This window comes from Arvicanthis niloticus, chromosome 5 (genome assembly GCF_011762505.2).
Source record: "Arvicanthis niloticus isolate mArvNil1 chromosome 5, mArvNil1.pat.X, whole genome shotgun sequence".
NCBI lineage: Eukaryota > Metazoa > Chordata > Mammalia > Rodentia > Muridae > Arvicanthis > Arvicanthis niloticus.
Genome location: NC_047662.1, coordinates 84,677,292 through 84,698,924, shown reverse-complemented (window position 1 = coordinate 84,698,924; position 21,633 = coordinate 84,677,292). Strand labels below are relative to the sequence as shown.

The following is a 21,633-nucleotide window of genomic DNA, read 5'->3' as shown; positions in this document are numbered from 1 at the left end:
TGGAACTCTGGACTGTGCCTGAGAGATCTTTGAAGAGAAACTCTCCTTCTTTAACCATTTTGTTATCCTATGTATAGTTTGATTAGAAGGGCAGATTAAACATGGTCTCAAAACAGACCAAAGTAGAAAGTCAAATCTGCTGCCTCCCTATTCTTTCCTTCAACACTTCATGACATCACTTGTGCCCCATGTAGGCATCACAGCTCATGATTGCAATGGCCACATCTTGTCAAGAAGGCAGTGGACCCCTCTTCTCTATCCTTTGGTCCTCATGTCCATCCACTCCCTCTTGGATGATGTCCCTGGGCCTTGGAGCGAGTGTCATAGGAATCGCATCTGGGACCAAGCACTCAGCGTCTATTCTCAGTACTGTGATTTATGAGTCCACACTTTGACCATCAGCCACAGCTGAGAAAGGCTTTTGTGACCCATGACTTCACTCATCTATGGGTATAAACGCAAAAATGCAGAAGGCAAAGGACTCTCTGCCTGTTCTGCAAAACATCAGCAGTAGATTGCCCCCACGGTGCCCATGTGCTCTCTCTGGCTCTTTAAAGTAAGCTGAGATGAGGCACCCCAAAGCAGAAAGGAAGAAGGCATTATAAGCAAGAAATGACAAAGGGGGGAAGCGCCCTGTTAGATCCCCTGCCTCAGCCTGGCAGTGTTCTGACCAAGAAGGATCCAGGTAACTGTTGCTAACTGCCGCTTTCCATCACCGAGGTCTTTGGGAAGCAGAAGTAAGACTCTGGGCTTGGAGACCAGCTTTTGATAATTTGACAGGGGAACTTGAAGTTTAGTCTGTTGAAACATAGTCGTGAGAAGCTAATATTTCCAAGAAAGTAGTCACCAGTCCTCTTCTTCTATCATGTATCACTCTCTGATCCCTGCTGGAAAGGGGCCACTTGATTTGGTTCACTTTGGTTTTGGAACGTGCTTCCTGGTGACATGTGGCCCAGGCTTATCTGTGTGTACAGTGGTCATTATACACACCTATAGCCTAGGTCCTTACTGTATCTTGGAGCCAGAGTCTAGGTTGGGTATTGCCCTAGCCACAGGGGTCACAGAGTCTGTTTTTCATTTTTGAACTATAGAAAACTCAGTGAGTTTGGTGGGGAGAGGTCAGGGTTTCACCAGTGACCCTTAAAAAATCAGTTTATTCAAATATGCCTAAAAGAATTTCTTGCTAGATTAGGGACAGAAATATCCCCAGCCTTTAGATGGAAATGATTAGAGGTCCTTTGGAGCCAAAAGGAATCTGAAAGAATTTTTTTTTCTTTTTGTTGCCATGAAGTACCAGATTAGGAAACTAATGTGTTCTTCTGTTATGCATTAACAAATAATTATTTAATACCAGAGGACTGTTATGCGGTACAGCATCAGTGGGTCTTAACCTGTGGTCATGACCCCTTTGGAGATCGAATGGCCCTTTCACAAGGGTCACATGTCAGATATCCTGCACATCAGATATTTACGTTATGATTCCTAACAGTAATAAAGTTAGAGTTAGCAGTGAGAATAATATTATGGTTGGGGGAGGGGTCACCACAACATGAGGAACTATAAAGGGTCTCAGCATTAGAAAGGTTGAGAACCTGTGTAAGAGAGAGAATTAACTCTTAATTTACCTTTTGTTGTTGGTTTGAAGCAGGGGCTCTCTCTGTAGCCTTGCATTGCTTCAAAATCATGGCATTTCTCTCCTGCCTCAGCCTCTGAAAGACGGATTACAGATACTTGCAGGTAACTGTCCATCATTGAGGGAAACCATCAGGAACTTGGAGACAGGAATCTAGAAGCAGGAATTGAAGCAGAGGCTGTGAGGGGAGGGCTGTTTTCTGGCTTGCTCCTCCTGGCTTGCTCAGTCTGCTTCCTTATACAGCTCCTCTGAACCTGTAAGCCAGCCCCAATTAAATGTTGTCCTTTATAAGAGTTTTCGTGGTCATGGTGTCTCTTCACAGCAATGAAATCGTAACTAAGACACCAGGGCCACCTGCCCAAGGGTATCGAGATCCACAGTGGGCTGGGGTGAGCCCGCCCACATCAATCAGTAATCAAGAAAGTGCCCTAGCCTACCAGCAATCTGGGAGAAGCGGTTTTTTTTTTCCATTGAGATCCCTTTTTCCAAATAATTCTAGTTTATGTCAAGTTGATGAAAACTAACCAACACAACTGACTCAGTTTTCTTATTACCCCTAAAAAGAAAGAAGGGTTCAAATGGTAGAAAGTTACTTCCTGGAAATAGAACTCTTCAGAAAAAAAAATAAATAAATAAAAAAAAAATCTCCTGAGCATGCTGTCTCACCAGTTGAGACCACTAGGTGGTGCTATTACGTCATGAAAACACCTTTTGCGGCCAGTGCCTGTGCAACAAAGACATTTTTCAGGAGTAAATAGAGAAGATACGTTTTCTAATTTGTATACAGAGCCCAATTTAAATGCTTGAGGGGACTCGCAGCTCCTTGATGCTGAGCCTGTTGTCATGGTTACAACACCAGGTTACAAATGACAAATAGGAAGCAGTGGATATAGAGCTGACAAATGAATGGACTATCTCAATAATTTAGATTATCACTGAAAGCACCCTTTCAAGAATGTGTGGAATTCTGGAGTCCAGAGGCCTCGGATTTGGTGAAATTGGAAGCTATTAATGACCTGACATCATTAGGACAGACTCAGGGAGATGAAAATACCAAAGGCAACCCAAGGCAATAATACTGCTTTTCATTCCCTCCTTCTCCTTCTCCCTCTCCCCCTCCTCCCTCCCTCCCTTCCTCTCCCATCCTTTGGGTGTGAGTATGGGCTGAGATTGTTGGTTGCCCAGGGTTTAAGTCCTAGCACCACAAGGAAGAAAGGAAAACCAAGAACCAAGTCTGTGTGTACTTGTGAAACATTTGAAACAGTCTTACATATAGCCTAGCCCAGCTTCTAGTTTGAGATCATTTTTTTTGCCTCTGCTTCTCAAGGGCTAGAATTGTAGGTGTGTGGTACTGTCAGGGAGCCTGTGTTTTGACTATGTCTTGACTAGGTCACACATGTTTAAATATACAGGAAATGGACTGGTGAGATGGCTCAGTGGGTAAAGGCATTTACCACCAAGCCTGATAACTTAAGTTCAGTCTCCAGGACCCATATGATGGAAGCAGAGAACTGATTTTTACATATTACCATCTGACCCCCTCGTCACACGCGCACACACTCACACACTGTGGCAAATGTGTACCGACACCGAGACAAAAGAGAAATACATGGAAAGGGGCTGAGAGATGGCACAGCAGTGAGGAGCACTCGGTGCTCTTCCAGGGGACCTGGTACCTACATGGTGCTCATGACTGTCTGTCACTCCAGTTGTAGGGGACCTGACGGCCTCTTCCGGACTCCATGCACTGCATTCACAAGCAGGCAAAACACTTACAGATATAACATAAAATATTTCTAAAATAGAAGTAGAGTGTAGTTTGGTGGAGTACACCTATAATCCTAGCACTCAGAAGTTGGAGACAGAATTGCTAGTTTGAGGCCAGACTGGGCTACATAACAAGATTCTGTCTCAAAACATCCTTGACTTCTTTCTTGTGTCTGTACAGTGTATAAAGGTATTTCTGCCTTGGATGGGGACTGTGAAAAGTTATCTGTTAATTTTCTCTGCCTCTCATTTACTGATTCGTTATAAAGTCATTCGTGGTATAAACGTTATTTTTAAAGATTTTTTTGTGTGTGTGTGTGTGTGTGTGTGTGTGTGTGTGTGTGTGTGTTTGCCTGCTTGGGTGAGTATGTGCGCATGTGTGTGCACTGATGCATTGGTGGAGGCCAGAAGAGGGCATTAGATCCCTTGGAGCTGGAGTTACAGGCATCTGCGAAAAGCCTGGCTTGTCCTGTGGGTACTGGATCTGAACTCCAGTCCTCACAAGTGTGCAGCAAGTACGCTCAGTCACCGAGCCATCTCACCAGCCTCCACTGCACAGTGATGAGCTGAGCAGCTCCTGTGGATAAAACACTGGTCTAGGTTACGTGAGAGTCTCTGGTCTCATCATCTCTTGTCTTAGTCCTTCTGAGATCAATTAGTCACTAAATCACATTAGTGGTATCGTCCAAACCCTCCAGCTCTACTCTCATGCCTTGGCTATTTCCCTGATCTGAGCCCAATCTTGTGTCTCCTGGTTAGTGCCTCAGCCCTGCGCTCTGCATAGACTGACAGCACACCTTTGCTCTCCTTCCAACAATGTAAGCATGTTGTATGACACCTTTCCCTAAAGCCCTTCCTTACCCAGAGATTAACACAGCCTTTTTCACTGGGTTTGTGAGCTTCGCAGGATTCAGCCACCTGGATTGGCTTTTCCCCATTTGCCTGTTCCCTCTTTATTCTGTATGCTCTGACCATGGTTGCTTTTATTTTGACTTCTTCTAATGAGCTGTGTCCTGTGCTATTTTCAGACTTAAAATTCTTTGGGACTTTCCATTCACCCTGGAACATTCTTTTTTCCTTTGTTTGGCTATTTTCTATTCATTTTTAGGTTTCAGCTTACATGTTCCCTGATTTGTAAACAAGCCCTTTTCCCACCTGGACACTGTAAGAATGAGATCCCCCTTTCGGTCTCTTCTCATGGTCTTTACGGGGTGTGTGGGCCACAGCTTGTCTGTTGCCACTGCTAATGCCAGATTGTGAGTTCCGAGAGTGACACTGCATGTCTCCACACTTGGGTGAGTGTCTTGTGAGTGTCCAGTAATACACGCTGAAGGAGGGAATTAATGAAATGCATGTCTAACTTGTCTTCTTTCTTTCATTCACTTGTTCTTTCTTTCATTATTATTATTATTATTATTATTATTATTATTATTATTATTGGGTTTTTTGAAACAGGATCTCACTATGTAGCTCTGGTTATTCTGGAACTCACTGTGTTGACCAGGCTGGTCTCAAACTCACAGATATCTGCCTGCTTCTGTCTTCCTAGTGCTGGATTACAGACATATGCCACCATGTCCAGCAATTCTTTCTTTTTAATTAAAAAAAATTAATGCATTTGGGTATTTTTCGTGCATGTATATCCATGCAACATGTGTATTCCTGGTGCCCAAAGAGGGCAAAAGAAGCACTGGAACTGGAGTGACAGACAGTTCTGTGCCACCATGTGGGTGCTGGCACGCTGTAAGAGCAGCCAGTGCTCTTAACTGCTGAGCCATCTCTCCAGCTCACTCCTTTTCTTTAGTGTACTCCAGAGCTAGCAGAGTAAGATACAACACACAAAAGTGGAGCTGTGGTGGTGAGAAGGGTCAGCCAGGATGTCATCATTTGAAACTGTGTTTCCATGTTCGCTGTGGGTGGCCTTTGAGGTGGAGGGGGATGACACAAGTGGGATAGATTTGGACAATAGGCAAGAAGTCGAATTCTTCTGGGAATGAGAGTACAAGGTAGGGCTGAGGAACACTTGGGACCAGCTTGTACAGGACCTGGACACTAGTGGATAGCCAATAAGACTGAATTACTGTTTCAGAAAATGTTGATCCAGCGGCCACGGGAAATTGTAGAGGGACCAGGGAGACTGAGCAGGAGGCTTTCCTGGGTGTGAGGGTGGGAGGTGCTTGGGCCTGGATTTGTGGGTGGTGATTGACTGTAGGGAGTCCGAGGGGATGAGGACTGAACAGTGAAGGTGGGAAGGAATGAAGGGGAGGGAAGAGCCATTGCTTTCAGCCAGTTCCACCAGGTGCTGTCTCTAGCAGAGAGTCAGCGCCAAGTGGAGGAGCCAGTCGGAGGAAGGAAGAGTTCATTCATCAAACCTTTATGTGGTCAAGTGAAGGCTGCATTTCCCTGTGGAAACTCAGTGTATGGGGTTTAAAAAAAAAACACACACACAAATGTGAGGCGGAGGTTACAGAGCTGATGTGACTGCAGCTAACAGAAACTGTTCCAGTTCCCCCGCTCCACACAGTACCTCCAAAGGAAGGCCAAGACAGGGAAGGGAAATTCACCTGTCCCCTTTCCATTTGTAATGCCATGTGATTTTGTGAGTGACATAAGGGGTTATTTTAGGGCGATTGTAGCCGTTCACAATCTATGTCTTCTATGCTGATTATATAATTGGAATTCCTGGCAAGATTTGGACACCCACTCACCCCACCCCCACTCCAGTTTGTGGCAGGTGCTAAACGGGCAGCGCGAAGACCCTCAGCCACTGCGCTGGAGTAGTAGTTTTCTCTGAGTGGAAAGATGGTCTTCTGGCTGGATTTATATCAGCTTGACACACTGTAGCCATCTGAGAGGAGAAAACCTTGATTGAGAAAATGCCTCCATAAGACCAGGCTGTGGGCCAGCCCATAGAGCACTGCCTTAATTAGTGATTGATTGGGAGGTCCAGCCCCTTGTGGGTGATGCTGTCCCTGGACTGGTGGTTCTGGGTTCTATAAGAAAGCAGGCTGAGGAAGTCATATGGAGCAAGCCAATAAGCAGCACCCCTCCATGGCCTCCAGGTTCCTCCCTGTTTGAGTTCCTGTCCTGGCTTCCTTCAGTGATGGACTACAATGTGGAAGTGTAAGCTACATAAACCCTTTCCTCCCTCACTTAGTTTTTGGTCATGTGTTTTGTTACAGCTCAGACAGAAGGGGAAGCCAACAGTTAGGGTTCGAGAGCAGGTGAAGCGTCGGAAAGGTGGGTACATGAACGAAGGTAGGTGTGGGCACACGGAGGAAGGCAGGTGTGTCATGGTCAAGGTGGCCTGGGTGCTTGGATTGGAGAGTGATCTTGGAGTCATCAGAACAGTCAAGAACAGCAGTAGACTTGTGTGACATGTCAAAGGGCAGGGAACTGGGGAAAGAACAGGACTGGGGCAGAGCAAGCAGCACATTTTCCCCCAGAGAGGTGGGAAGAACAATGGTTAGAGAGGTGGGAGGGCCCAGGCAAGGTGGAGGACAAACAAGAACAGAACAGAAATGCAGCTTCCATAAGGGAATCGATGGTGACCGCCAAACCAATGAACAGCTTTACCCAAGAGGCCGTGGCCGGAAGAGTGACTGATGATAGTCTGGGAACTTTTCTGTTACAGCTCCAATAAAAAACAGCTTCCTCGAAGAACAGGCTCCTTCTGGACCATGGCCTTTCCCCTTTGTAATCTGCTGCTGCCCGCCCGTGGAACTGCGCTTTGACATCTTACACTGATGCAGAAGAAGGTTCTGCTCTACCTCAGCTTTATGGTCCAGCTTGCGGGGTCCAGCTCAGCCACAGATGTAAGCAGTAATGGTTGTGCTTCCTACGAATTGACTCTGCAGCATTTCCTCCCATGTGTAGAGCCAGATTCTCACGTGGCTGTGAACACTCACTTGTTAAGTGTTTCCCTGGAGTTTGCCTCTTGTGATGACCTCATCAGAATCTAGATAAAGGCAGCCTTCAGCAGTTTGTTCCTGGATACAGGGGGCCCTGGGTGTTTTCAACCAATGGTCCCTTATCCTGGTGGTTACATTGTTCTTTTAAAAAAAGATTTAAATAATATGAAAACCCTTTTTTGCGCACACCTGCTTGGCACTTCCAATGGTTTTTTTTTTTGTTTTTTTTTTGTTTTTTTTTTTGTTTTTTTTTTTTTCCAGTCTTTTGAGCAATGCAGATTGCAGTACATCGTTCTCTTTTGGCCTGAAAGACCCTTAATATTCTCCTAGTGTGTGCATAGAAGTTGTATTCATTCAGCTTTTGCAAGTCAGAGAGAATACTTAGTCTTCATTCCTTTGAAAGGTATTTCTGCTGAGTGGAGAATTCTTGTTGACATTTTGTTTCTTTTCCTAGCATTCGGGAGGCAGAGGTAAGAAGGTGTTTGTGAGTTCAAGGTCAGCTTAGTCTACATAGTGAGTTCCAGCCCACAGAAAGCAAAACAAAATAACCCCCTCTGTAACTCCTCACCAAGAACAATAACAACAAAACCTGTGGTTCCTACCTGTCTTCCGCACTCCAGAAGAGGGGTCTGAAGTCATTCTCATCTCTGTCCATCTACACATGGGCTATTGAGAGGTCTGCTTCTGAGACTGCCCCACTTCACCAGCTTCAGGCATCTTATCACGAGGCTCTGGCATAGGTCTCTTCACAGTTCTTTGTTTAGGATTCATTGAGACTTTTGGATTTGAGATCTTGTAGTTTCTTCAAATTTGGAAAGATACAGTCCACTGCCTCCTGCTTCCTTTAGGGTATAGTGTGCATGTACACACAGGGCTGCACATTTGTGTGCTTTCCAGGAGGTCAACCTCCAGGGTAGTTTCTCAGTTCTGACATGTTGGTTCTGAGGCAGGGTCTCTCTGTTGGCCTGGGACTAACCCAGTAGGCTATAATGGCTGGCCCAGGAGCTCCAACATTCACCAGTCTCCATGTCCCCAACACCATGATTACATGTGCATGGTACCATGCCCAGTTTCATATGGAGCTCTGGGATAGAACCCAGTCCTCATGCTTACTCAGTGAACACAGTAGTCACTGAGCCATTTCCCCAGCGCTTGAATGTGTTTTTTGGTTTCCAAGTTCACTAGTCTGCAGTGCCAAATACACTATCAATCCCATCCTGTGCAATTTTCTTTCATCTTAGACATCGTGTTTCCCCTTCAGATAGTCAATATTTCACTTGACTGTTTCTTGATGAAACAAAATAACTTATAAAGAACAAAGATTTATTTGGCTCATGAGTTCAGAGTTTCTGTCTGTGGTTACTTGGTCTGTGTTTCTGGGCCTGTATGGTAAGGTGATGCACACCATGGTGGAAGCCAGTGACAGAGGAAAGGTGGTTGTTTAACCACAGTGGCCAGAGAGAATGAGAGAGAGAGGGAGGGAGAGAGAGAGAGAGAGAGAGAGAGACAGAGACAGAGACAGAGACAGAGACAGAGACAGAGACAGAGAGAAAGACAGAGAGCCAGAGAGACAGTCAGAGAGACATGAGAGAAAATGAGAGCCAGAGCCAGAGAGGGAGGTAGAGAGAATAACAGAGACAGAGACAGCTAGACAAAGACAAAGATAGACAGAGACAGAAAAAAATGAGAGAGACAGACAGAGAGACAGAGAGATAGACAGAGAGACATGAGAGAAAATGAAAGACAGCCAGAGCCAGAGAGGGAGATAGACAGAGAGAATAACAGAGACAGAGAGACATGCAGACACAGAGAGACAGAGACAGCTAGATAAAGATAAAGAGAGACAGAGAAAGAATGAGAGAGACAGACAGTCAGAGAGAGACAGAGAGACGGAAACAGAGAATGAGAGAGAGAGGGAGAAAGAGAGAAGAAGGAGGAAGAAGAGGAAGAGAAGGAGAAGGAGGAGAAGGAAGGAGAAAAGGAAGGAGAAGAAAGAAGAGAAGGAGAAGGAAGGAGAAGAAGGAGAAGGAGAAGTAGAAGAGAAGGAGAAGGAGGAGAAGGAGAAGGAGAAGGAAGGAGAAGGAGAAGGAGAAAGGAAGGAGAAGAGAAGGAAGGAGAAGGAAGGAGAAGGAAGGAGAAGGAGAAGAAGGAGAAAGAGGTAGTCAAAAGCAAGACATACCCTTCAAAGGAATGCACAGGTGGCCTACTTCCTCCAACCAGGCCCCACCTCCCATAATAGCTCATTCAGAAAGCATGCATCAATGGGTCAACACACTGAGGGAGTTAGAGTCTTCAGAGTCCCCTCCAATAGCACCATTAGCTGGGCACCATGCCTTCAGAGCACATAAGCCTTTGGGGCCATTTTACATCCAAACAATAACAGTGTTAAAGTGCTTCTCGGGCACATAAAATATAGTTATACCGACTATTTTAATGTCTTTGTCTACAAAGTCTACCAGTTGTGTTCTTCCCTGGGTTCATTTCTATTGATTGATGTTTCTTCTTGCTGTGGGTCATATTTCCTGCCTCTTGGCATGCCTGGTGGCTTTTCATTGGACTTTAGACATGACTAGTACCTGGCTGCGTGCTAGATATTTTTGTATTCCTATAAATAATCTTGAGCTTGTTCTGGGCTGCTGTCGTGTTACAAAGAAACAGTTTGATCTTTTTGGGTCTGGCTGTTAAGCTTTTTTAGATGGGGCCAGAATTGCACTGAATCTAGATCATAGATGCAGCAAGACCCTTCTGGGTATGGTACCCAGTGCCTCGCGTCCTGGGGGAGGGGGATCTTCCAATTCTGGCTGAGGAAAAGAAAAGCTGTTCTTGGCTCTGTGTAAGCTTCAGAGACTGTTCTTTCTAACTCTTCTAGGCATTTCTTTGTCATCCTTGGGTACTTTCTTCATATCTAGGAGTCATTGGTATTAGCAGAAAGTTGAGGTAGGACCCTTGACAGATTTCTAGAGTGCTTTTTCTCTTTGTGTGGCCACCTTCTTTCTGCTTATCAACGAACTCTAGCTACCTTGGCTTCCCAAATGCTGAATTCAGGAGTTGGAGTTGCCTTTAGCCATCTGTCCCTATTGGAAAACCTCTTCTAGCAGTGGGCTGATCTGGTCACAGGACTCACCCTTATCTCATATCTTGAAAACTACTCTTCGTAACTTCCTTCCTTCCTTCCTTCCTTCCTTCCTTTCTTCCTTCCTTTCTTCCTTCTTTCCTTCCTTCTTTCCTTCCTTCCTTTTCTTTCTTTTTCTTAGTCACTTCAGATAAAAGGGAAAATCCCTGCTATTTCACTTTGGCTAGAAGCAGAAGTCTGCAATGTTCTTTAGGTTTGGAACTCTCTGGAATGCAAGACTATGTCAAGCCAAGTGCTTTTTATCAGACCAGGAAAAGGGGTGCTTCTCCAAGGGCTGAAAGGGCTTCCAGCTCAAGTACAAGGATCGAGCAGTTTGAGGGTACTGTGCATTCTTATCAAACCTCTGACCTCACGTTAGCTGTTTCACTATCCTTTGGTGGTGCAGGCTTAGTGTTTTTCATGGTGAAGCTGTACCTCTGAGCTCACATTTGACATCATCATTTGGGGACCGGGGTGGCTTGGTTTCTACTTAGATGCTGTTTTGTGTATTTAGGTCACCCAAAACTTCTCTACTGGAGGCAAATGGAAGTTCCTCCTGTGAATTTACAGCACCCAGTATTTGCTGCTGCAGACAGCACTGCTCCAAAGACGTAGTGTTCCACTTTGAAGATGAAGTGCAGACATACTCTTAAAAAGCAGGTCCTTCATTTCAAGGGTGAACAAAACACCACTTAGCCAAGCATTCCGTCTGGTTAAATTTAGAACAAGAGAGAGGGAGAAAAGAAAGAGTTCAGAATATTCTCTGACATTGAGCCCTGGGTATTTTTCCTTTTAGAGTGACTTGGGCACATTTTCATTCATGTGGACCTGTTGTCACTCACCATTGTATTCTGGGAGGGAAGGTGAACAATGCCTGCCTTGTTGCTCAATCCAGCAGGCCCTTCTCAATTACTAACCTACTTGACCCCTCAACGGCATTTAGTGTGCGTGGTTCTCTTCAGTACATTCCCTGGCTTTTCTTCTTCCTCGACTTGTCTTTCTGTTTCTGTCCCTCAGTCGGTGGGTTGCGTGGTTAGACCCTGAACCTTCCTCTCACATGGAACATTATCTTTGGGGTTTTTAAAATCCACTCCTGTGGCTTTCCTGGGAATTTCTAAACCGGTATCTAGCCTAAGCATTTCTTCTGAGCACCTGCCCAGAACATTCAGTCACCCACTTGCCACCTTCGAGTCGACCCTATGGAGGTAACCCATCCTTAGCTGTCTCCTCCTGGCTAGTTTTATGTCACCTTGGTGTAAGCTAGAGTCATCTGAAAGGAGGGAACCTCAAAACTGAGCAAATGCTTCCATAAGATCCTGTAAGGCATTTTCTTAATTCCTGATTGATGAGCCATGACCCAACCCCCTGTGGGTGGTACCATCCCTGGACTGATGGTCCTGGGTTCTATAAGAAAGCAGGGTGAGCGAGCCATGTCGAGAGCAGGAAGGTAAGCAGCATCCCTCCATGGCCTCTGGATCAGCTCCTGCCTCTATCCTGCCCTGACTTCCTTTGATGATGAACTGTGATGTGGAGGCATGAGCCAAATAAACCCTTCCCTCCCCAAGATGCTTTAGTCATGGTGCTTATCCAGCAAGAGTAACCCTAACTAGGACGATCTCACAGAAGGCTGTTCCCCTTGGCTCAGCTTTCCTTGCCAGGCACTACATATATCTCTGTAAAGGACAACACTGCACATTTTGTTTCTGAAGCCAGAATTCCTTGCATTCAATCTTCCTTTCGGTCAGCGAGGAGCTCTGCCGATGATACCCCTGCCATTCTTTTGGGAACACCGCTGTGTTTGTCTGGTAAAGACCTCTTTTCTTTATTGGATATTTTATTTATTTACATTTCAGATGTCATCCCCTTTCCCCATTTCCCCTCCCTAGACCCCCATCCAACCCCCTCCTCCTTTTTGCCTTTATACCATTTTAATTACATGCAAGTATTAACATCAGTTCTAGGTTGAGAAACTAGCAATACAATAGATGCAAATAGTCAAGGAACAAGCAAGACAATAAACACAAATAGTCAAAGAACAAAGCAATAAATAAAATTCTGTGAACACTCCCATGATCACTGTTTCTAAGTGCTTATCAGGATGACCAAAATATCTGAGCCTGCTTTCCTGTCCTAGACCAAAGTCATTTTCATGTCTGAAGCTTACTTCCTTGTTCTAGCCTAATATTTAGATTTTTGCCTGAAATTACTTATTTGTTCTAGCCTAATGTCTGATTCCTGCCAAGCAGCCTACTTCCTTGTCTTTGACTCATGTCAGATTTTTGCCAAGCAGCCCCAAAGGCTCTCTGCCTCTCCCCCTTTATTATTTCATTAACAAGACTGAGCCTGTCTTAGGTTATTCTGACAAGAATGCCTTCCTTACCTGTCATGGAATATGCATTATCCAAAGCAATGCACTAATGTCTTAGGTTGGTAAGACTCTGTACAGGATCTTACCCATCCTCGGCTTGCCAGCCTGTTAATTTAATAACTCTGTCTGGGGGTGGTAAAGACCTCCTTAAAGCACATTCTGTTTCCATCCCTCAAGCCATCTCCTCTCATGGCTCCCTTTTGCCAACTCTAGCCACAAAGGCCTGTGTAAAGATAAAGGAAAGATGCGTCCTATTCAAGTCTTTCTGTGACCACCCTGTGCTCTTAGGGTCTAAAGCTCATACCTACTCCCTTTGTTCTGTTTCATGGAGCTGGAGATCAAGCTAGGGCTGCATGCATACTAGGCAAGTGCTCTGTCACTGCCTGTACCCCAGGCCTCTGTGTTCCTTAAAATGTAAGGTTCCATGCGATCTGTTTAACCTGCGATGTCACCCCTCCCTGCCACTCTAAAGTCCTTCCTGTGCATCACATTCTTTACTTTCTCAATCTGTGATACATCTGCTATTTCATGGCCTTTATACACTCTGTTCCTTTTGCCTGTATCCCACCCCATCATGGCCAGTGCTCAACTTGATCACTTCCTCTGGGAATTCTTTTCTGATTGCTTTTATCAACTTGGTCTGCCGAGAATAAATGAGGTATTAGTCTCTGCTCCCAAATGTCACCCTTGTTTTCTCTGTGGCAACACTCATCTGATATCCTATAAACTCTGTATTCCCAGTGTCCAGTGTAAGGCTCAATCCTATAGATGAACGACAAACCCTGGTTGCTTTAAATAATTGTTTGCTTGTTTTGCTTTTTTTGTTTTTGTTTTTGTTGTTTTGGGGTTTTGTTTGTTTGTTTTGTTTTTCAAGACAAGGTTTCTCTGTGAAGCTCTGACTGTCCTGGAACTCAATCTGTAGATCATACATGCCTTGAACTCAGAGATCCACCTGCCTCTCCCTCTGAGTGCTGGGATTAGAGGCATATGCCACCATGCCCTGCTTTTTTTTTTTTTTTTTTTTTTTTTCATTTTCATTATGTAGGCCAGGCTGCCCTCAAACTTGCAATCTTCCTGCTTTAGCCTCCATAGTGTTGGGATTACAGGTGTGTGCTACCCCACTCAGCTGCTGCATTGAAAATTGTTTGTTTGTTGAGACAGTCTTCTGTAGCCCAGGCTGGCCTTGAATTCACTATGTAGCTGAGGATAACTTTGAATTCCTAATCTTTCTGGTTCTATCTCCTTGAATTGAATTTTACTGTGTTAGCAGCCATGGAGGTCACAGACCTACTAGTCTATTTTGGTTGAGCAATAGAAGTTGATGTGGAAGATGGCTTAAAAAAAAAAGATTGGAGAGAGAGGCGAACATGGAGGCAGATGTTTATGTGTCTCCGCCAGTCAAAGGTAGTTGATATATCTAGGTTGGGTATTGGGTCACACTTCTAATTGTATGGGCATCTTGTTATTATTACCAAATACATAAAGCCTTTGGATAATCAAAAACAAAGATTTATTTATTCATTTTATGTGTGTGAGCACACTGTAGCTGTCTTCAGACACACCAGAAGAGGGTATTGGATCTCGTTACAGATGGTCTTGAGCCACCATGTGGTTGCTGGGAATTGGACTGAGGACCTCTGCAAGAGCAGCCAGTGCTCTTAACCACTGACCATCTTTCCAGCCTGAGAGATGGCTTTTTAAAGTGGATCTCTTGCTGGAAGTTGGCTCCTTATTTTTCCACTGTTCGTGTACCCACTTAGCAACCTGATTCAGGTGACAACTTGCACCTTAGTTGCTTCAAATATCAATATAGGCTTCCTGAAGGCATATAGGATCAGATGACTTCGGTTTTTTATTTTTAGAACCTAATATTTTATGTATTAGTTATATTTCTTATAAAACGATAATTCACATTCTTTGATGCATTTGTCTCACTTGTCTTTATTGGTTTGTAAGTTTTTGCTATTGTTAATATTTGCCATGTATTTAACAATTTTTTTTTTAACTTTTTATTCAGGGTTGAGCCTGGGCTACACATGCTAGGCAAGTGCTCTCTGCTGAGCTACGCTGCTGGTGCTCGCTGCTGAGCTACGCTGCTGGTCCTTAACTTGTTTTTCAGTTAGACATATTTATACCTTTTTCAGTGGCAATAGAAAAATATTTACTTGCTTGAGATAGCCTGTTATACTATGTAGTCTCAGGCTGGCCTCAAACTTGTAGTTTTCCTGCCTCAGCTGCTTTAGTGCTGGTGATCCCAGGCTTGTACCAAGCCCAGGAAAGCTACGTATTTGCTTTTATTGGTATCCAACCATTTGCAAGTGTACAATCCATCCTTAGTTCACCTGTTGCATGCAGGCTGGTTGATAGCCAGATTTGGCTTCTTAGGCTGCAGTTTGCCAAGCCCCGAGTAATACACTCATTAAATTCAAACCACCTTTGCATCCCTGGAAGAAATATCACTTGACCGTGAACAAACTGTTGGCTTTGGCTTGTGCATATTTAGAATTTCTGCATTTACATATTTGTAAATCAGGTTGGTTTGTGCAGAGATTGCAAACAAGTAGTGTGGCACAGATACATTATTTTATTTGGCCTATAGCCTATTTAAATTAGTTGTCAATATTTAAAAAAAAAAACAACCTGGAAATGCATATTAAAATGGACTTACTTTCTAAGGAATGTATCAAAACTGAGAGCATTTTGGCCCAGTTTTACCACCTTTTATAGATTTTTCTCTATGGTGTGTTTTTTATTTCATTAATTTCTGTCTTTATTTTATGGTTTAGATGTATTTTATGTGTATAGGTGTTTTCACTGCATGTAAATGTACCATGTATTTTGCCTTGTGCATGTAGAGGTCAGAAGAGAACATCATATCCCTTGAGTCCAGAGTTAGAGCCTGTTATGAGTCACTATGTGGGTGCCCAGAGCCTTTGGATGAGCGGCTGGTGCTCTTAACCACTGAGCCAGCTCTCGGAGGCTCCTGTCTGTGTTTTCATCTTTACATTTGGTTGCTTGGCAGCTTTCTGTTGCTAAGTTTATTTGGCTTTTGTTTTTGTTTATCTTTTTAGCACTGACAATCTTCCAGTTTCCCTCCTCCTCCTTCTTCTTCTTCTTCTTCTTCTTCTTCTTCTTCTTCTTCTTCTTCTTCTTCCTCTTCTTCTTCCTCTTCTTCTTCTTTCCCCTCTCCTCATGTGGTATATTGAAGTGAGTTCTGTATACACATGTATGGTATATATGTGTGCTCTTGTGCATCAGGAGCATGTATAGTATGTGTGTATGCGTGTGTGCATACGTGTATCGCACATAGAGAGAATGCATATTTATATGAGGTGCACGATGCATTTTGTACAGCTCTCACTGGGACTGAACACTCCTTGCAGGGGGCATATCTAATGTCTGCTCTGCTCCTGCAGGTCTGCAGCACTTTGGAACTCAGTCCCTTGTTTACATCCATTGTTTGAAGCTGGAGCTGTCCGTTTTCTCTGGCTGGATGGAGAGGCCACGTCAGGAAACTTCCTTGTCCAGAAAAGATGCCTGCACCCAGACTCACCCACCTAGGAGGAGGATCAGGCATGCCCAAGTGGAGGGTGCAGGTAAATCCATCTGCCAGTGGGTTAGGGCTAGGAGGGTGGGCTGTTCCTGCTAAGCGTAGTGTCCGTGGCTCCGGGATGTGGTGCAGGTGACAGGCGAGACAGGTTTCACAAAATAGAAGGATTCAAATAATCCAATGGACTTTACGGTATGTGGCTCATTTGCACTTGACCATGTATTAGCTAACCTCAGGTGTAGAGTTCTCCAGTGTCTGCTTCACTCTCCCCACCCCAACTCACTCTCCTGGCCAGATGAATTTATGATACCCAATTTCTTGTCCTCATAAAGGTCTGTGGCCCATCCCTGCTTTTGGCCATGAGGCATGTGTGGAGGTCATGGAGGAACAAAGGCTAATGGTCTTTGGGGCCGATAGATTTGAGTTTAAATTTCAGCTCTCCTTGTTTCTAGCTCTGCAATCTTGGGCAAGCTGCCTTCCCTTTCTGTCTGCCCGTCTGATTTCTTCCTGGCAAATTGGAGCTAATAGTTTTTCGGCTTACTGTGAAGTCTAAACGACATGTGTGAATTGCTCAGCTCGGCTCCTGGCACTTTATATACTTTTTTTGCATCCACCCTCTCCCCCCCAACCCCAGCCCCATCTTGTGTGGCTCACAGAACCACAAATATTCACTGGCAATGAAGTCAGGGGACCAGCAACAAACTTTAACACATCCCATTTTTAGGTTTACATGAGACCAACAGCTTTCTTTCCCACAGTGGCAGTAAGATTTACAGAGCAGATGTCTTGGTGTGAAGCCGCTCCCTTGAGGTGTCTCATGAATGTTTGCCGACAAATCCATGCAAAGATCGACCTTCCTTCTATCTGCTTTCCTGTGCCAGGTTGGGAAGATTGAAAGGCCCTACCCTGCACTATGTCTGCAGATGGCGAGGCTTGTTCTTCTGTCTGATGGCGCCAGGCTGCAGATGGGAAGCCCCAAGGCAGTATGGAGCAAGCTGCTCCTCTCTGGATCTGTGCCAGGCTGCTCTCATGCAAAAGAAGGCTCAAGAGAGCAATCCAGGTTGCAGCCTGGTGCTGAGCAGTCTGTCTATGTGCAATTTCGTGTTCCCGGATCGCATGCTCTCGTGGACCACTCCGGAGAGCAGACACTCCTTTGCTCTAGGTTGATTTGGCGATTACAGGTCTGAGCTTCAAAGCCGGTTACAAACCTAACTAATTGCAGCCTGGGGGAGCTGGTCGAGCAGGCCAAGCTTCCTCAAGTGGGCAAGTCAGGCTGCGGAGCCACAGTGGGGTTAACATTTACAGTTTGAAGTGTGGCTGCTGGATCTAGGGCTCCTGCGGGATCACCAGGGAAAGGAGCCACCTCTAGTGGCTGGTGGCAGTCCTCCCTGCTCCTGAAGCCCACGCCTCCCCGGATCTGGCCCGCGTCAGCCAAGTCAGGTGGAAATCTCCCCATTCAAACCAGCGCGGGCCAATCAGGGGCTGGCGCGCTCGGCAGTTCCAACGCGCGGAGCGGCTGGGCCCCGGATCCCGCCCGCCCGCCCGGGAGACGCTGTCGAGGTGCAGAAAGGCTGACCCTGCTGCCTGGGTTACCTGCACCCACATAACCACCGCCTGGGAACAGGCCCTCCTGTCCTGGCCGCAACAGGGACGCCATGGAGCGCTCCCTGCACCGCGTCTCCCTCGGGAGCCGGCGCGCCCACCCCAACTTGTCCTTCTATCTCACCACCTTTGGTAAGTGCCTCTGGGCCAGGCTGCCAATGGACTGCTTCCTTGAAATCGGAGCCAGAGAGGCAAGCCCCCACTGTAGGAGGGAGGCTGCGAGCAGGTGCTCTTTCCATTCGGACACCTTCTCTGGCCCCTTCCTCCAGGCTGAGCGAGTCAATGGACACCACCTGCTGCCCGGCCGCTGCTGCCAGCTGCAGTTGGTTCTGCCTCACTTGGCTGGAATAATCATGCCCCAGTTCATCTTTCAGAGAGGCCTGCCTTGTAACCACGGAGCTCCCCATTAGCCAGCACTCAGGTTAAATCAGGGTCTAGTTTACTCTGTCCGAGACAGCTCAGTCAACCGGTTCCTTTGGCACAGGGACTAGATAGAAGGGTTAGCTCAGGTCCCCTTTGGAGGCGGTATCTAACTTCTCTCGTTGAATATTTAACCCACAGTCAGTGTGGATGGAGGCAGTCTTCTCCAAGACAGATCTTAGGAGATTATGAAGGCTAGGGGGAACAGAAAAGGGCAGTAGGCCCTATAAGCCCCAAAGTTGCAGACTCTCTGTTCCTCCAAATCCCAGACAGCCAGCAGCTGTCCCAAAGGTCTGTGCAAACCTGGCCTTTCAAGGTAAAGATTGTACCTCTTCCCCAGAACACAGCTCTGAACAGCTCTTCATTTTCTCCCTGTCAGGAGGGGCGTGTTCCTCCTCTGCAGAGTGAGAAAAGCTGAGAGGAGAGTTTCTCTCTAGCCCGCTGTGGGCTTGATACCTGACGGTAAGCCAATGCTGTTGTAACTCATATAAAACTTCTTTATGAAGCTGGAGTGGTTACTGCGGCAGAACCGGATGTTACCCAGCTTTCAAAGGCAGAGCACACACGGAGTAAGGCCTCCAGAAGGGTTCTCGGCTTCCCTGCTCTCAGGTTATCCCAGCACAGTACATTCGGCTCTTCCCAGCTGGAGCCCCTCTGGGCCCAGGAGCAGAGGGAGTAATGGAAGCACAGTGGGTGGATTCCTGGAAACCGGCTGCAGCTTGGCAGCTGGACCTCACCGCTTCTGGTGCTGGAAAACCGAAAAAGAGAAATTCACTAGGCACCCGTTGGTTGAGCGCTCATTGGTGTCACCTGTGTGCCCAGTGTGTCACCTGCATTGTTTCATTTACTGTCCCAAACCCTGCAAGCCAGTCCTTTTAACTCCAGGGGGACACAGGGCTCTGCAGAACAAGGGAGATTTCCAGATGAGAGAGGATCAGAGAGCTATCACCTTTTCCAGGTCCCCATTCAAGAGTTTAAAAGCCATTTTACTCTATGTTCTAGGTCTCCTCAACAGCTCCTTCCTACTCTTAACAAAGTCCACACGGTTCTGTGTGTACAGTTTCGTAAAACAACCCTTTCACTGCTGGTGTGACGTGAAGATTTCTTTGCAAAGAAAAGACCTTCTCTGTGGTCTTTTGGTCAACTAAAGTCTCTTCCAGACTGGAGGAGGGGAGGGTCCAGTGCCAGCAGGGCGTGGCTCCTCCAGCCTAGCTGTGGCTTCCGGTTGGGCATGATGGCTATCAAATGAATTGGTTGTTAGACCTGTGACTGTCACCTGAGTGTAGGAGGCAGGCAGGAACTAGGAAAAAAGGGGAACCGCCTGCTCGTTTAATGCAGCTTGTTCTTGGATCTTTTTGACACTAATTTGAATGCGTGAGAAATGTTTCCTGCAATAGTTCTGTTTACTGGGGCACCCTTTGCCATGGCGACATTATTGTTGGCTGCCAATTGTCACTGGGCACCGAATGCTCTTTGCTCATGGATTCATGGTGATTCCTGTTAGTAGTTACCAAACCCGACCTGAGGCATTTTTTGACTTTTAGTTGTGGTGGTGGTAATGGAGATTGAACCCAGGGCCCCAACACTAGGCAAATGTTCTACTCCACTGGGCCCTTGAAAACACACAGGTCCCCAGGATTCGTTCCCAGAGAATATGATTTAATAACTATGAGTGGATCCTGAGGCTCTAACCTTAAAGACTTCCTAGAGGTATTTTGAACAGGATCCCGACTTGGAAGCTATGGATTCCAGGTCAGTTTTGCAGCCAGTGTAGGTACCATTTGATGCAGATATCTTTGGTAACTTTCTTAGTTCCTTGGTCTCTCCCCAACACGCCAGGTAGCCCCTGGGCCCTTCAACGGTGAGTTTTACTGTGGAGGAACCTGATGACGATGCTGCTGACATTTAAAGGAGGTGGAGCCATCTCTGGAAGCACAAAGAAAAAAAATATATTTCCGTCAGAATTCCCTATAGGAAGAGTCTCTCTTTGTCTCGTCTGTCTGTCTGTCTGTCTGTCTCTCTCTCTCTCTCTCTCACACACACACACACACACACACACACACACACACACACACACAGAGTGGGGGTCATGAGCCTTAGCCAACTTCAAAGGAAAGGTGCATACAAGATGAGGCCAGGACAACTAGTCCTTCTTTAGAGTGATTTGGTGTAATTTGAAGAAGTGTTAGCAGACGTTCGTGGCTGTATTTTCCAGGGTCGCACCTCTTATTTTGATTAGGGTATTTGTTAATTCTTTGGTAAAAGCTCTACAGGGATATAACTCATAATGTACACAGTTCACTCACTGGAAATGTACAACTTTATGGTTTTGAGTCTATTCACAGAGTTACGAAATTATCACTATGATCAATTTTAGAGTATTTTCATCACCCTTGAAATAAACATTGTACCTTTTAGCTTATTGTTTTCCATTCCTGGCCCTCCATTCTTTCCAACCCCCACCAATCGTTACTGTGTTTTCTGCTTCGCTACATATACCTATGGGGGGGGGGGAATTTTGTGTAAATGGAATCATGTGTGCTTTTCTATGAATGTCTCTTTTCACTGTGCTTTCAAGGAATGCTCACATTGTAACACATGAGAGTACTTCACTTAAAAGTAGTCTTTACATTTATTTTTTTTGTATGTGTGGACACATGTGCCTGCCATAGCACAAGTGTGGAGGTCTGGGAACAACTTGTAGAAGCTGGTTTCCTAGTCCCATCATGTGCTTCATAACACTGGGGGGTGGGGCTATTACACAGAGGTTAGAAGATCCCTAAGCCTTGCTGGCCACCAGCTTAGCCAAAAACAAAAGACTGGCATGGTCTACACACCTTCATCACAACACTCCGGAGGCAGAGGCAGGCAGATCTCTGTGAATTTGAGGCCAGCCTTGTCTACATAGCAAGTTCCAGGACAGCCAGGACTACATATAGAGATCCTGTCTTAAACAAACACAATACAACACAATGTAACACAACACAGAACCACAATAAAATATGTAAACTCCAGGGTCTGTGAGAGACTCTATCTCAGGGCAACAATACAGGGGGAACAATAAAAGAGGGCACCTTAACATCCTTCTTTGGCCTCTGCATGTACACACACAGGTGCACACATGTATACCACATGCACACATAATCACAATTAACAATAAGAGTTGTTTTTTTTTTTTTTTTTTTTGAAGCGGTCATGGAAATGTGGTTTTATTTCTGGATCCTCTGGTTTGCTTCATAGTCCGCTACTTTGTCACCATCCACACACCAC

General features: G+C 45.7%; 1 protein-coding gene across 4 annotated transcripts in view; it reads left to right on the top strand.

Moving 5' to 3' along the window:
• The first annotated feature begins 706 nt into the window (after positions 1–706).
• Rgs3 (regulator of G protein signaling 3) overlaps positions 707–21,633 on the top strand; it is a 136,122-nt gene continuing 115,195 nt past the window's right edge. Inside the window, exons 1-4 of one of the 4 annotated variants that reach the window (XM_076934837.1) lie at positions 707–737; positions 6,583–6,640; positions 7,035–7,215; positions 16,208–16,387. In XM_076934837.1, the coding sequence (XP_076790952.1) occupies positions 16,285–16,387 (103 nt within the window). In that variant the 5' untranslated portion in view covers positions 707–737; positions 6,583–6,640; positions 7,035–7,215; positions 16,208–16,284. Of the gene's footprint in view, positions 738–6,582; positions 6,641–7,034; positions 7,216–16,207; positions 16,388–17,883; positions 18,076–21,633 lie in introns of those variants that run through there. The other 3 variants (XM_076934840.1, XM_034502415.2, XM_076934838.1) reach the window with 3 other exon arrangements.